The 16,253-nt window shown below is 41.0% G+C and overlaps 1 protein-coding gene across 1 annotated transcript; it reads left to right on the top strand.

The window, feature by feature from the left end:
- The first annotated feature begins 1,121 nt into the window (after positions 1-1,121).
- Positions 1,122-15,290, top strand: LOC109914765 (phospholipase A2, minor isoenzyme). Its single transcript, XM_048611555.1, has 4 exons — positions 1,122-1,228; positions 7,571-7,727; positions 12,657-12,778; positions 15,129-15,290. The coding sequence occupies exons 1-4, from the start codon at positions 1,174-1,176 to the stop codon at positions 15,245-15,247; spliced, it is 453 nt and encodes a 150-aa protein (XP_048467512.1). The 5' UTR covers positions 1,122-1,173; the 3' UTR covers positions 15,248-15,290.
- The last annotated feature ends 963 nt before the right edge of the window (positions 15,291-16,253 follow it).

Genomic DNA, 16,253 nt, shown 5'->3' with positions numbered 1-16,253 from the left:
AAGGTCAACCATCCCAAATATCACAGAGAATGGGTGAGGGATGTAATGCATCACAACTCAATCAAGCTCCTTCCTTGAACATTTAGTATGAATCCACTTCCATACTACAGAGGTCATGTACAAGGAGCTGCAAATTCCCTTTTGATTCATTTGATGTTACATTTTCTCTGGATGGATGAACTTGTGAAAGTTCAAGCTCTCAATGGCTGCCTTCTGTCGATAGTTTAGGAAATCTTTGAGTGGTACTAATTTCCCTTTGCTTCAGTGGTTAGTAAGGTTCCTGATGACTGAGTGCCTCACAATATGACAACTCCTGTGCCTGTGCCCACAATTGCTAAATCAAACAGGAAATGCAGGACACATATTGGTAATACTCCTGACAGTTATCAAACTCATCCGGCATAGCATCAGGATTGTGAGGGCTGGTGAGCCAAGTTGGTTAGATATCTTGAATGTGATGCAGAATGGTGTCAATGGCACAGTTTCAATCCTTGTAATAAGTGTTGCCCATGCTTGTGGAGTACTGACCTGTGAGCTCCATGCAATCAATTGATGCCTATGGACCTTTGGGACTATGATGAATGAACTGGATCATCATGACCCTGCAGTGATGGACACCCCAAAATCCAAAGCTGCCATCTTGTATTAGATCCTACATACCCAAACCAAATGATGTTTATCATGAATGTTTGACTGGTAGAGTTGGTGTCAACATTGGGAAGTTCTTTGCATTGATGTCTGACAGGATGATGCAGAATACAGCCACATTGATCTACCAGCATGATCAACCAATTTACTGTAGGCTCATGGAGGTCGATATTTTACCTTAGCTCTTGTATTTGCTTTTACACAAATCACTGGTACTGGCACAAAATCCTCAACTCATGTTGACTACTTTTGTTTCAATTACAAACTGAATCTAACCAGGGTTCACCTCACATATCTGTCACCCCTGCCTTACCAATTCCCATTTCAACAGCCTTGGCACACATTGTGAAATCTTGTATCTTCTGTTATCAGGCTTCATAATATTTTTTGATATTTTAGTTTAAACTTTCCACTGTTAATTTGAGAATATTACATCTGTTAGTTACAACCAAATTACACACTCTCAAGGACAAAACAGGGACAGACTGGGGTATAAATCTAATCAGTCTGAGCAAAACATCCTTGATGTTTGGAAGTGAATTGGAAATGCGATCCTTGATCCTTGTTGTGCTGCTTGCAGGTATGTAAAAAATGATGCCCATTATAATAAAGGGAATTGGAGAATGCTGTCACTTTTCCTAGCTTTTGTGAGATCATTAAGGCATAGTGAGGATGGAATAATGTTTCAAACCATTGACAGAACATTGGAAACAGTTGTATTCTTCATTGCCATTTGTTATTGGTAGAAAAGACCAGTTTTTGAACATGGGCTTAAAGTGTTGAAAGCAGTGTTGTTCGTACCAAGTGAGTGCATGAAGTGGGCTGGATGCATTTGAAGCAGGACATATTGCTTATACTCGTTTATTTGGACGTATCTGATTAAATACACATGTGCATTAAATGTGCAATGTACAGGTGCAACTACACTATATAGAGCAGTTTTTCCCAATGTGAACCCATATTGATGCTTGAAAATAGCTGCCACCCCTCATTAAGAATAGAGTAGGGGTCTGTGAAAACAGGAATGAGATTGCAGCTGTTATAACTTGGTCCGAGCCCCACAGCTGCCATAGCTGCCTCAATGTTCAGGACACCAAACTTCAGCTATGACCCCTATTGGGGTCCTGACCCATACTTTGGGTAGCCCTGTTATAGAGTACAGCTGAAAATGTATTCATGTCTGGATTTGTACAGCCCACATATATGTCAATGTGAACTTCTAGGAACTCAGATTACAGTTTACACAAATAGAGACGGGCAGGACGGGAACAAGCTTCAAGGAGCCAGTATTTCCCTGAACACAGAGGATTAGAGTTACCTGGATATAGCAGGTGTACACATGATGTACCTTTCCCATGTTTCTCCTGTATGACGCACAATTCTTGTTTTGTGGTACTGTTGATGTGCAGCAAATTTTTACTGTAACCATCTGGTTGGGAATCAGGTTGGATTAAGGATTAGATAGAGACTGAACTGAACAAAGACTCAATGGGAATTCAGTGAATAAATCTGGAATACAAAGCTAGTCTCAGTAACAGTGACCATCATCAATTGTTGTAAAAACCAAGCTGGTTCACTAACGTCCTTCAGGAAAGAAAATCTGCCATCCTTACCTGACTATGTGTGACTCCAGACCCACAAGCAATGTGGTTGACTCTTAACTGCCCACTACAAAGGCCAAGCGAGCTACTCAGTTTAAGAGTAATCAGGGATGGGCAACAAATGATGGCCTTGCCAGTGACATGTAAGAAAATGTGGGAAACAGGGAGATTTCCTGAGATCTCCCCTCCCCCTACTGCATCCCAAAACCAGCCCAGCTCGTCCCCGCCTCCCTAGCCTGTCCTTCCTCCCACCTCAAGCCCCACCCCCATCTCCTACCTACTAACCTCATTCCGCCCCCGTGACCTGTCCATCCTCTCTGGACTGACCTATCTCCTCCCTACCTCCCCACCTACACTCACCTTTACTCGCTCCATCCCCGCCTCTTTGACTGGTCTGTCTCCTCTCCACCTATATTCTCCTCTATCCATCTTGTATCCACCTCCCCCTCTCTCCCTATTTATTTCAGAACCCCCTTCCCCTCCCACATTTCTGAAGAAGGGTCTAGGCCCGAAACATCAGCCTTCCTGCTCCTCTGATGCTGCTTGGCCTGCTGTGTTCATCCAGCTCTACACCTTGTTATCTCAGATTTCCTGAGAGCCTCTGTGAATGGATTCATGTGGTTCTCTGCTATTGACAGCCCCTTATTATCCATGAGAATCTTGCATTTTTCAGTTGTGGATCTGGTAGTCTGTTCTTTTTTGCATGCTAAGTACTCCTTCCTTCCCACCATCTACCATCTGTGGCTGAAGCAGACTGTCTGCCAACCCAGCATCAATGGAGCTCCCACCCCCACATTCATGCTAAACTAAAACCAAAACAAAAACAGAAAGTGCTGGAGAAACTCAACATGCCTGGCAGTATCTGTGGACAGATAAAACACAGAATTAACATTTCAAGTCCAGTGATCCTTCGTATCCTAAGACCACCTACTTCCACGTTTGTAATTTCTTCCAATCCCATCCCTCAGTCCTCAAACCACAGGAAATCTCATTCAGACCTTATCACCTCCAGACTCAGCTATTGCTAGTATCTCTCGGCCAATCTCCATCTTCCTCTCAGCTCACCCCAAACTCTTAAAACAAAACCTGTGGATGCTGGAGATCTGAAACAAAAACAGAATGTGCTTGAGAAACTCAGCCGGTCTGGCAGCATCTGCAGAGACAGAAACAGATCTAACGTTTCAAGTCCGGTATGACTCTTCTTCAGAATTTGTTTCTAAATATAACAACAAAAACTTATATTTATGCACCTTTAACAATATCCACATAAAATTATAAAATAAAGTTTGACAGTGAGCCACATATTCTGTCAGATGACTAAAAGATTGGTTAAAGGGGTAGGATTCAAGGAGTCTACTAAAGGAGCAAAGTGAAACCGAGAGATGTGAAATGTGGAAATGGGATTCAGAGCTTGGGACTTAGGCAGCAACTAGAATCAAGTTCAAGTGTCTAAAGTGAGAAGAGCGCAAATATCTCAGAGAGCCATGGAGTTAGAGGAGATTTCAGAGATAGGAAGGGGGTAGGCCATTAAGCACTTGAAAACAAGTTTGAGAATTTTACAATCAAGACTTTGCTTGATCAGGAGGCAATGTAGGTCAGTAAAGATGGTGTAAACAGGACGTTGTGTGAGCTAGGATAAGGGGAGTAGCATTCTGGAAGACCTCAAGTATATAGAGGTTAGAATTTGGGAGACCAGATTATTATGCATTCAAGTCTAGAGGTAATAGGGCATCAATGAGGGGTTCAGCAGCAGATGAGTTGATGCAGAGGAAAGACAAGGTAACGACAGGGGGTGAGAATAGACAGACTTAGTGACGGCACAAATATGTGAACAAAAGCTAATTTAGGGGTCAAATACGACACCGAACTGCAAATAGTCTGTCTTATTCTCACAATTGTTAGGGAGAGAGACAGAGTCAGTTGTACAGGAAAGGGAGTGGGGCCTAACAACAAGGGCCCAAATCTTCCAGTCAGTGTTGGAACCCGTTTTTCCAAGAAATGACCTACTTACCTTCCTCTTACCTTTCCGGCTGATCTTACAATGAGACATTCTTTCAAACTCAATCAGCTCAGGACTCCCTGGACAGACAGAGCTAGCTACCATATTCTAGAAAGTTAAAATCTTCCGTAACTTCTCAGTGTACTATCCTGAATGTATGAGGAGGTGAAAATGTAGGTGTCTGAGTGAGTAAGAGGGGATAGGTTGAGGGCCAAAGGCAGGTGGAGGGATTGGTGGGGACCAGAGGGAATTAGGCTGCATGGCGAAGAGTCAGGGATCAAAGTAGTTAGGGGTCAGGAGAAGAGTTAAAGGATCAGTGGGGGTGGTTTGTGTTCAGAAAGGAGATTGGGGGTATTTTGGTGGTAAGGTAAGGCCAGGTCAGTGTTGGAGGACCTACCAAGAGAGGTAGTCAGAGGGTCAGAGGTAGTTGGTGGGGATCAGTATTATAGTCACTCAGCAGTTTGACATGGTTTTAATTTGTCTAATATTTCTTGGGTAACTGCCCAGATAAGTCAGTTAAAGCTTTCCCAAATCTTCAATTCTAACTCAGAACCAGAGACATTCATGCTGGGTTCTGGGAGGTTTGGAATTGTCTGTTGGAAGTTCAACCTTCCCAGGCATTCCCACACATTCAATACCTGGACTCCAAGAGGTCTTGATATCTATCGTTGGAGTTATATCTATGACTACCATCTTCCTGATACTTAATTGGAGAAAAATTCTGCTCATCCAGTTGTGAATGACAAATAATCTGATGATTTAGTAACAGTGAATGTGTTAGGAGAGTTGGTGGGGAGGTGGAACTGGGAGCTGTCAATATACATATATAATGCTGTATTTGGAAATTATCTGAGGGGCAACATGTTGATGAGAAATAGGAAGGGGCCAGGTACAGATCCTTCAGGGACACCAGAGGTAAAGCTGGGAGCAGGAAGAGGAGCCATTGCAAATGATACACACTGGCTATGATTAAATAAATAAGAATGGAAGAAGGAAAGAGCAGTCCCACCTCGCAAATCAGAAGTGGAAAGAAACTGGTCAAGAAGGATGATAAGGGATGGTTTATCATTGTCACAGTCATGTAGGATGCTTGATAAGTACCACTTTGTTCCTATGGCAGGGGGCATAAAACTGACTGGAGAGATTGAAATGTTGAGATCCAAAAACATATATAGACACAAATTCAGTAGGTTGACACTACAACTTTGAAGAAAAAGGGAAGGTTGGAGATGGGACAATAGTTTGGAAGGACAAGGCATGGTTCAAAGATTGTGTAAGGGAAGGGATAATGACAGTAGATATAGGGGAGGGAAGGACAATACCTGAGGAAAGGGAACCATTAACAATACCGGCGAATATGGGACTGGGAGTGGAGATTGGGTGGTCAGCAGTTAAGTGGAAATAGAGATGAGGGAGCAGGAGATGAATCTGATGGACAGATTGAACTCAGAGACAGCATGAGGGGAACTATGGCAGAGAAATTAGAGAAAGGTGTGAGTTCAGGTTAAAGTGGGGAGCTTCAAATAATATTTGGCCTAGTAAGCAATTGGAAGGTGGGGTAGTGACTGAGACTACTGATCAGATGATCTTGATATTGATGACAAAGAAGTCCTTGAGTACCTTATACTTACTGTTGATGTCAAGGGAGAAGAATCTAAAAGAAGGTTCTGTTATTGTAACGGTCAGTTTTCATTGTGGCTCACTTGCTGAATTACCGTTAACAGTCTATCAATTAGTTCTTAACGATTTGAAACTAGACATTACTATTTGCTTAGCAGCACGTAAAATATTTGTAAAAGATTCTTTTTCTGCAACTGTAATCAATACTTATCCATTTAATGTGAAATGATTAATATCTCTGTTAAAATAATAGATACAGGGATGTCATAACAATACATTTTGTGCTGTCTTATGATATTGCAAGCAAGCTTCCAGATTCTGGACGTGAAAAATAAATGATTAACAGGTGATTATGTTGTGAGAAAACATGTACTTGCTTTAAATATCGTCAGCATTCATACAAGCTTCCCTGTATAGCCCAAGCTTCTTAATCGTGGGCTGGCAGTATGTTCTCAATTGCAGTCTAATGTGCCATTCTGCATGATTTCTATTGAAGTCCTGAATAATGTCAATGACTTAACAATGTTTCAATAATTGTGCCCCACTGTTCCATAGCTATCACAAAATGTATAAATGTATAGAATCCAATAAGACGAACAAAATGACCCATTTAGCTGGCTGACTGCTACTCAGGACAAAAACAATTCATACCAGGTTTCATCAACAACAGGGAAAGAAAACTATTTATTGTAACACATATAACTTTAACAACAGCAGTGAAAAGATTTCTAATTTATGCAACTTAAACTAGACCCCTTCAAAACCATATACAGACTGAAGGAACTCCTGTGGTGCAGTGTTAGTGTTCCCTACCTTTGAGCCAGAAGGCCTAGGTTCAAGGCCCATTAAGAGGTGCTTCAGAGGTGTGTCATAACATATCTGAACAGTTGATTTAAAGATATCTACACACACATTCAATCATGATTAAGACAGACAAAGACAAATGGCTTAACCCATATACTATGAGTGGAAAAATAATATAGAAAGGGTAAACAAAATTTAGATGATCAAATGTCCACCACAAGGTGGAAAATTATTTTCTCACAATCTTTTCGATTTCCTCAGTGGGGACAGACTGTTGTCTGTAAGATGATGGTCATTCTTTGGTTTGATGGTTGATCAGGTGGACCTAGCTCTATTTTGTGTATGAATTCTTTCTTTTAAGCTTTCTTAGTTTTCTGTCTTTTCTGGATGTTTCCTATCCCCTGCTGCTCTTGGCACTTACAGCTTTTTAAATCACTCTGCAGCTCAACCAATCAGAGAGCTGTTGTCAGGCAGAATCCTTGATTCAAAAGACTCTTGGTGCCACTCAGTCTCGAATTTTCCCTCTTACTCCTTTAAAAAGGAAAGACTTGTGTTGCACAGCTCAACAATATATGCAGCGTTTGATTTTCAAGTAGCAAAATGTGCCTGGTATTCCAGTTATAGCAGTCCAACTTCCATTTCAGATTGTAGTCCGAATAAATGAAAAATATGTGGTCTCTTACAAGCTATCTGTTGAGAAAATTTACTTCATTATCTACAACTCACCTATTTTCATCTGTACCTCCGTGGAAACAAAAGACTGACATTAATTTTCATTCATTTTGGTGAAAAGATTTACTGTAAGTTAGAAGGAATCAAAAATGGCTTGGTTGTCAACTTAAACATGAACAGCTGCCAGTTTTAAAAAAATTTAATATTTATTTGTGTCTCTCCACAGTTGTTGCAAGTGCGAACATTTCACCTCGTGCTATATGGCAGTTCAGGAAGATGATTAAATGTGTGATTCCAGACAGTTCTCCCATTTTGGATTTCAACCATTATGGATGTTACTGTGGATTTGGTGGTTCTGGAAAATATGTTGATGAATTAGACAAGTAAGTCCATTAATACCAATATTTCATAGTCGATATCTTGTGGGTTGCTGGCTATTGGGTTTTTAAAAATTCATTCAGGGTATGTGGGCTTTGCCAGTTGAGCCAGCATTTATTGCCCATCCTTACTTGCCCTTGAGAAGGTGGGGTTGAACTGCCTTCTTCAACACAAGGAGTATTTAAGGTAAGGCAGATGAGCTCAGATGTACTGGATCAATACATGGGGCTATGATGTTGTGGCTATTACAAAGACTTGGTTGAGAGAGGGGCAGGACTGGCTGCTCAATGTTCCAGGGTTTTGTTGTTTTAGACGAGATAGAGAGGAAGGTAAAAGAGGTGGAGAAGTTGCATTACTAATCAGGGAGAATGATACATCTGCTCTCAGAGAGGACATGCTGAAGAGCTCATCCACTGAGGCAATATGGGTACAGCTCAAAAATAAGATGGGTGCACTCACTCCGATTGTATTATACTAGAGGCCTCCCGACAGCCACCGAGAGATTGAGGAACAAATATGCAGGCAGATTGCAGAAAGGTGCAATAAAAACAGAATTGCTGTAGTGGGTGACTTTAACTTCCCTGGTATTGACTGGGACTCCCTTTGAGAAAGAGGCTTAGATGGGGCGGGATTTGTTAAGTGCATCCATGAGGGTTTCTTGAAACAGTATGTGGATAGTCCAACTAGAGGAGGGGCCAATCTGGACCTTGTATCGGCTAAAGAGCCTGGCCAAGTGACTGACCTTTTAGTGGGACAGCATCTTGTTAACAGTGATCAAAATTGCTTAAGTTTTAAGGTAGCTATGAACAAGGATAAGTAAGGACCTTGCAGAAAGGAACTAAATTGGGGAGGCAATATCCTAGTGGCATTATCGCTGGACTGTTAATCCAGAGGCCCAGCTAATGTTCTGGGAACCTGGGTTCGAATCCTGCCATGGCAGATGGTGGAAACTGAATTCAATAAAATATCTGGAATTAAGAATCTAACAATGACTATGACCCCATTGTTGATTGTCGGAAAAAACCCATCTGGTTCACTAATGTCCTTTAGGGAAGGAAACTGCCATCCTTACCTGGTCTGGCCTACATGTGACTCCAGATCCACAGCAATGTAGTTGACTCTGAACTGCCCTCTGGCAATTAGGGATGGGCAATAAATGCTCCTATCAGAAATGCCCTCATCCCGTTCATGAATAAAAACAAAATTGAGGAAGGGCAAATTAAGTCAGTATTAGGCAGGAGCTAGGGAGTGTTAATTGGGAGGAGCTATTATCAAGCAAGTCCACTTTGACATGTAGGAACTATTTAAAGACCTGCTGGGGACAGTTCAAGACTGGCATGGTCCAGTAAGGAGGAAGGATAAGGATGGAAAAGTAAGGGACCCTTGGATAACAGGGGAGGTTGTGTATTGAGTCAAAATGAAAAAAAGTATATATAAGGTTTAGGAAGCTAAAATTGGACAGGAAAGCAGGAAAGTACTCAAGCAGGGAACTAAGAGAACAAGAAGCATGAAATGACCTTGGCAAGTAGGGCTAAAGAGAATTCCAAGGCATACTAAAGATACATTAAAAACAAGAGGATGACTAGGGAGAAGGTAGGACCACTCAAAGATAAAGGAGGGAACTTGTGTTTGGAGGCAGAGAATGTGGGAGAGATCCTAAATGAGTACTTTGCATCAGTATTCACACAGGAAAAGGAAATGGAGGATAGCGAGATTTGTGTGGAGCATGTTAATATGCTAGGGCATTTTGAGATCAAGAAAGATATGGTGTTGGATCTCTTGAAGAGCATTAAGGTAGGTAAGTCCCCAGGGCTGATGGTATCTACCCCAGGTTATTGACAGAGGCAAGAGAGGACATTGCTGGGGCTTTGACCAAGATCTTTGTATCCTCACTTGCCACTGGAGAGGACCTGGAGGACTGGCAAGTAGCTAAAGTTGTTTCTCTGTTCAAGAAGGGAAATAGGGATAATCCAGGAAACTACAGACCAGTCAGGCTCACATTGGTGGTTGGGAAGCTATTGGTGAGAATTCTTCGGGATAGGATTTACACACTTTTGGAAAAACATGGCCTAATTAGGGACAGTCATCATGGCTTTGTGCAGGGCAGGTCATGTCTTACTAATTTGATTGAATTTTTTTGAGGAGGTGATGAAGGTGATCGATGAGGGTAGAGCATTGGATGTTGTTTACATGGATTTTAGTAAGGCTTTCAACAAAGGTTCCTCATGGTAGGCTCATCCAGAAGATTAAGATACATGGGATCAATGGAGACTTGGCTGCATGGATTCAGAATTGGCTTGCCCATAGAAGGCAGAGGGTGGTGTGGTGGAAGGGTATTTTTCAGGCTGGAGGTCCATGTCTAGTGGTGTTCTGCAGGAATCCGTACTGGGACCTCTGCTGTTTGTGCTATATATAAATGACTTAGATGAAAATGTAGATGATACAACTCGGTGGAGTTGTGCATAGTGTAGAAGGTTGTCAAAGGATACAGCGGGATATAGATCAGTTGCAGATATGGGCTGAGAAATGACAGATGGGGTTTAATCTGGGTAAATGTGAGGTGCTGCACCTTGGGAGAATGAATGTTAAGGAAAAGTATACAAATAATGGCAGACTCTGAACAGCACTGATGTACTGAAGGGGGTTCAAGTCCGCAGCTCCCTGAAAGTAGCCATGCACATAGATAGGGTGGTAAAGAAGGCGAATGACATGCTTGCCTTTATTGGTTGGGGAATTGAGTACAAGAGTCAGAATGTCATGTTGTAGCTTTATAAGACTTTGGTTAGACCACATTTAGAGTATTGCATTCAATTCTGGTCACCACATTACAGGAAGGACGTGAAGGCTTTGGAGAGGGTGCAGAAAACGGGTTGTTTTCCTTGAGTGGCGCAGGCTGAGGGGAGACTTGATAGAAGTCTATAAAATTATGAGATGCATAGATAGGGTTGAAGTCAGAATCTTCTTCCCAGTGTTGAAATGTCTAATACTATGGAGCATGCATTTAATGTTAGAGGGGGAAAGTTCAAAGGGGACATGAGGGGCACGTTTTTGTTAACATAGAAAGTGGTAGAGTCTGGAACGCACTGCCAGGGCTGGTGGTGGAGGCAGATACAATAGGGGTGTTTAAAGGACTTTTAAGGCACATGAATATACAAGGAATGGAGGGATGAGGACCAATGGCAAGCAGAAGGGATTAGTTTCATTTGGCATCGTGCTCGGCACAACATCATGGGCCAAAGGACCTGTTCTTGTGCTGTACAGTTCTATGTTCTTGAATCGCTGAAGTCCATTTGATGTAGTTACACACACAGTACTGTTAGGGAGGGAGTTCCAGGATTTTTATTGAGTTGCACTAGTCCAGCTAGTGGACAATATTCTAATACACTCCTGACTTGTGCCTTGTAGAGGGTAGAGAGTTTTGGGGCAATCAGGAGGTGAATTACCTCCAGGGAATTCCCAATTCTTTACCTTCTCTTTTAGTCACAGCATCTGTATGACTAGTCAAGTTCAGTTTTTAGTCAATGGTAATCCTCATGATGTTTATATTGGAGAATTCAGCAATGGTAATGACAATAAATGTCAAAGGGAGATTAGATTCTCTCTTGTTGCAGATGGTCATTGCCTGGCACTCGTGTGACCTGAATATAATTTACTACTGTTGTGTAATTTTGGGACCTTGGCCACTATTTCCATAAAGTTTAATTAGTTATAAAATTCTCAATAATAATCAACTATAAAATTTTCTCACATCTCTTCTAAACTCTGCACTTTACAATTCAGAAATCTAATTGCTTCCTCAAAGTATTCCAGTAGATTTACAAGATGCCACTGTGAGATGTTGCTTAGAAAACAAGGCACTATACAGCAAATTTTGTGCCATAAGAGTGGAGCACTTAAAGATAAGAAATAAAATCAACCATGAGGGGCTAAAATATCTTTTTAACAAAGTTCATTAAGTGACCGGACATTTGGATGAAGCAAACTTCCACGGACTTTTACCAATGTGTTATACCTGACATGAATTTATAGAATATCCAGAACTAAAGAAATTAGAGGATAGCCAATAGTGCAAAGAACACTCAAGTCACAGTTCTTTGATTATCCACAAAGCCTCAATGTATCCTAATATGCAAATCCGTTGATATGCTTTGCTCCTGCACAAAATTCATCATTTGGGTGAGGAAAGATAGTTTCCATTTCAATTTTGGGGCCCTGAATTTCCTGTTGGATTTCTCCCCACCCCCTGGAGTGATTGGCAGGAGCTCTAGATAGACTGCATAAAAAACAACTTGCATTTACGTAGCACGTTTAATATCGTACATTGAGACAGAGACTGAGATATTAGATGATCAAAAGCATGCTAGGAAATAGGTTTTAAGGTGGGTCTTGAAGGAGGACTGAGTGGTGGAGAGTAAAGAAACTTCTCCCAGTGTCCTGAGCAATGCTTACCACTCAAACTTAAATTCACTCGAACAGATTTACTTGGTCATAATGTGCATAACATTGTGGATCTTCCTGTGCATAAATTGGCCATTGCAATTCCTATAACCATAACTACACTTTAAAAAGAAGCACTTACTTAGCTGTAAAAGCGCTTTAGGATGTCCTTGGAGTAAGAAAACCAACATATCATGCAAGCTATTTCTGTCTTTAACCAAGTGTATGAAATAGAGGCAGAAAACTCTCCCATTTATCAGGTATCTCTGTTGCACAATGTTTGGTTACATTAGTGTAACTTAGAAATACGCAAAATGTCAGTACTCCTAAAGGTGCAGGAAATATGGCGTGGACATCTCCTCAGGCCTGTCGTCATATTATCAATGAATGATAGAGAATTCATTGTGAATTACCTGATGCAACGAGTCAATCTCCATGCAACTATTCATTCCACTGTTACTAATACCATACCCAATCACTTTTTCTTTCCATTCTAGGTGCTGCCTGAATCATGATAACTGCTACCACAAGGCAAACGAGCAATGCAGAGATTATGTAGATAGCCCATACATTGAACATTATTCTTATTCTTGCTCTGGGACAGAAATCACCTGCAGCAGTAAGTATCCAAGTATTAAATTTCTATGGAAATTTTTGTTACCAATCTTCAGTGATGACATGTTGAACACATGTTAAACATATCTCTGATGTTGCAAAACAAAAACAGGGTTATAGTTTACCAAACATTTGTTCTTACAAACCTGGAGAATGCAAATTGTATGTGGGATTCTTACATGGTGAGAGATTTTTTAAACTTCATTCAAGGAACATGGGCATCAGTTGACTAACCCTAATTGCCTAGAGGCAGTTAAGAGTCAACCATGTTGTTGTGGTGTGGAGTCACATGTAGGCCAGACAAAGATGGCAAGTTTAAAATTGATATTAATAGATTTTTTTGTTAATCAATGGTGATTAAGACTAGTATGTGGACTTAGGCTGCAGACCAGCCTGTGATCTTACTAAATGGCAGGACATGCTCAAGAGGCTAGATCCTTATGTTTCAGTGTTCCTATAACTGACCTTTATAGGATAGAAGAATCGACAGATGCCAAGACATTTTTTTAATTACAACCGGTTATTTCCCAAGATAGATCAGTAGTTTCAGGTAGCCAATTGGAGGAATACTTTGTCACTTTGTTGATGGTTCTTCAGAAGATATTGGAAGAAAAATTAGTGAACAGATTTCAAATTTCTTTTTAATATATATAAAGCACTTAAATAACTGTGTCCACATGTAAAGAACACAGACAGTTCAAACAGTACTGATTCTGCACTTGTTGCAACTTTTCTCATTTTCAAATTATAACTCCATCTGCCATTTCACTACCCAACTTTCCAACTAATCTATATCATGCTGTATCCTTTGATAACCGTCCTCGCTAGCCACAATTCCATCAACTTTTGTGTCATCTGCCAACTTATTAATCAAACCACCTGTGTTTTCATCCAAATCATTTATGTATATTGCAAACAATAGAGGTCCCAGCATTGATCCCTGCAGGATACCACTGACAACTTGTCAGAAAAACACCTCTCTACAACTACCCTCTGTTTCCCATGACCAAGCCAATTTTGTGTCATATTTGCCAACTTACCATGGATCCTATACAACTTAATCTTTTGGACCAGCTACCATGAGGGACCTTGTCAAATGACAGTTAGAGAAGTTTAGGGAAGGAATACCAGAGCTTAACGCTTTGGTAACTGAAGAATTAGCTACTGATGGCGATGTTCAAAGTACATCAATTAGTGTAGGACAGATGACTGGCAGGGTTGTGGAGTTGGAGGTGATTACAGACATAGGAAGGGCAAGAAACATGGAGGGATTAGAAAACACGCATGAAAATGTTTTACTAAAGCATCACTTAACTGGTAGTCAAACAGTTCAGAGAGCACAGAGGTAGTGGGGTGAATGGGAAATGGTATAAGGATGTAATCTGCAGAGTTTTGGATCACCTCAAGTTTAAGCAGGATAGAATGTGGGAGAGCAGCCAGGACTGTGTTAGAATAGTTAAGTCTAGAGGTAACAAACACATAAATGAGGGAGAAGCACTGAAGATGCCAGGATTCCAGGTAGGCATGCAGACGCTCTCTGAAATTTTCCGTCCATAAAAGGATACAATTCTAAACTCGGAGCAGGTGCAGTGAGACTTAGGAGACTGGAGTTAAGTGTACCCAAATCAAATTCAAACTGCAGTTGAATAAAGTATGTGGCTCCTATGTTTTATTAAGAAGAGACATAGGGTACAAAAGTAAGAAATAAACCACTATAAAATACTGGCTTGGCCTCAACTGTCTGTTCTGGGCAAGTGACTTTGTGAAGGTATTAGAGAAAGCATGGAAAAGATTAACTGGAATGGTTCCAAGGATGAACAACTTTAGTTATGGTAACAGATTGGAAAAAATTTGTCCTAGTTTCCCTGGAGAAGACATGGTTGAGAAGAGATTTGTTGGAGATTTTCAAAATCAGGCATCTGGAAAGAATAGATAGAGAGAAAATGCACCTGTTAGTGGATGAATTGATAACTACAGGACACCAGTTTAAGCTGAATAACAAAAGAAGCAATGGTGACAGAAGGAAAAATGGTTTTACACAGTGAGTGGTAAGGATCTGGAATGCACTGCTTCCAATTATTATCCACTGAAACCTACTTTGCTGTCAATCCCATCACAACACTCACCTGCTGATAGATGTGCACGTGGGTGGCCTCAGTCACAACTGTTTGGATTGCTTTGTAGGACTTGCTGAATAGGCTCATGGTCAAATGTCACTTGGATGATGAGGCACCACATGATATATATATCTGAGTCACTGGTTTTCAGGAGTATGTAGGAACATTTTAAAGAGGCATCTGCCTTCTCTTGATGACTGTGGTGATCATGTAAAAAATCTATCTTATCTTTTCCAGGCGACAATAATTCCTGCGAGAGTGATATTTGTGACTGCGATCGTACGGCAGCAATCTGCTTTTCTCAGTCTGATTATAACCCTGACCACAAAAATCTGGACAAGAAACTGTACTGCTGAAAAAAGCTCTCAAACTAGAGAGAAGAAAAAGAATGAAAGTTTTCTTCATTGTCTTGTTGTCTTTTTTGGAAATCATATCACAACCACACAGAGAAAAATGAAACTGTATTACACTGGAATCCTGATGTGCTGCTAAAATTGACCAAAATCTAAATGATTATAGAGTCATACAGTCATACAGCACGGAAACGGACCCTTCGGTCCAACCAGTCCATTCCAAACATAATCCCAAACAAAACTAGTCCCACCTGCCTACTCCTGGCCCATATCCCTCCAAACCTTTCCTATTCTGTACTTATCCAAATGTCTTTTAAATGTTGTAATTGCACCCGCATCCTTCACTTCCTCAGGAAGTTCATTCCACATGTGAACCATCCTCCGTGTAAAACATTTGCCCCTCATGTCTTTTTTAAATCTTTCTCCTCTCACCTTAAAATGTGCCCCCTAATCTTGAAATCTGCCATCCTAGGGAAAAGACAACTACCATTAACTCTATCTATACCCCTCATTATTTTACAAACTTCTATAAGGTCGCCTCTCAACCTCCTACGCTCCAATGAAAAAAGTCCCAGCCTATCCAGCCTTTCTTTATAACTCAAACCTTCCATACCTGGCAACATCTTGGTAAATCTCTCAGAACCCTCTCCAACTTAATAATATCCTTCCTATAACTGGATGACCAGAACTGGCCACAGTATTCCAGAAAAGGCCTCAACAATGTTCTGCACAACCTCAATATGACTTCCCAACTCCCATACTCAAAGGACTGAGCAATGAAGGCAAGCATGCCAAACGCCTTTTTAACCACCCTGTCTATATGTGACACAAGCTTCAAAGAATTATGTACCTGCACCCCTAGGTCCCACTGAACAATAACACTACCCAAGGCCTTACCATTAATTGTATAAGCTTGACCCTTGCTTGTTGTACCAAAACGCAATACCTCGCATTTATCCAGATTGAACTCCATTTGCCACTTTTCAGCCCATTGACCCATTTGATTAAG

This window comes from Rhincodon typus, chromosome 24, assembly GCF_021869965.1.
Source record: "Rhincodon typus isolate 14 chromosome 24, sRhiTyp1.1, whole genome shotgun sequence".
In the NCBI taxonomy this organism is placed as follows: Eukaryota; Metazoa; Chordata; class Chondrichthyes; order Orectolobiformes; family Rhincodontidae; genus Rhincodon; species Rhincodon typus.
The sequence above is the reverse complement of the archived record's forward strand: the minus strand, read 5'-3'. Positions and strand labels throughout refer to the sequence as shown.

Bases quoted from the DNA above. Each gene is read 5' to 3' on its own strand.
- LOC109914765 (XM_048611555.1), top strand. From the start codon at position 1,174: ATGTTTGGAAGTGAATTGGAAATGCGATCCTTGATCCTTGTTGTGCTG. The intron at 1,229-7,570 runs GTATGTAAAAAA...GTCTCTCCACAG, and splicing joins CCTTGTTGTGCTGCTTGCAG to TTGTTGCAAGTGCGAACATT. The intron at 7,728-12,656 runs GTAAGTCCATTA...TTTCCATTCTAG, and splicing joins TATGTTGATGAATTAGACAA to GTGCTGCCTGAATCATGATA.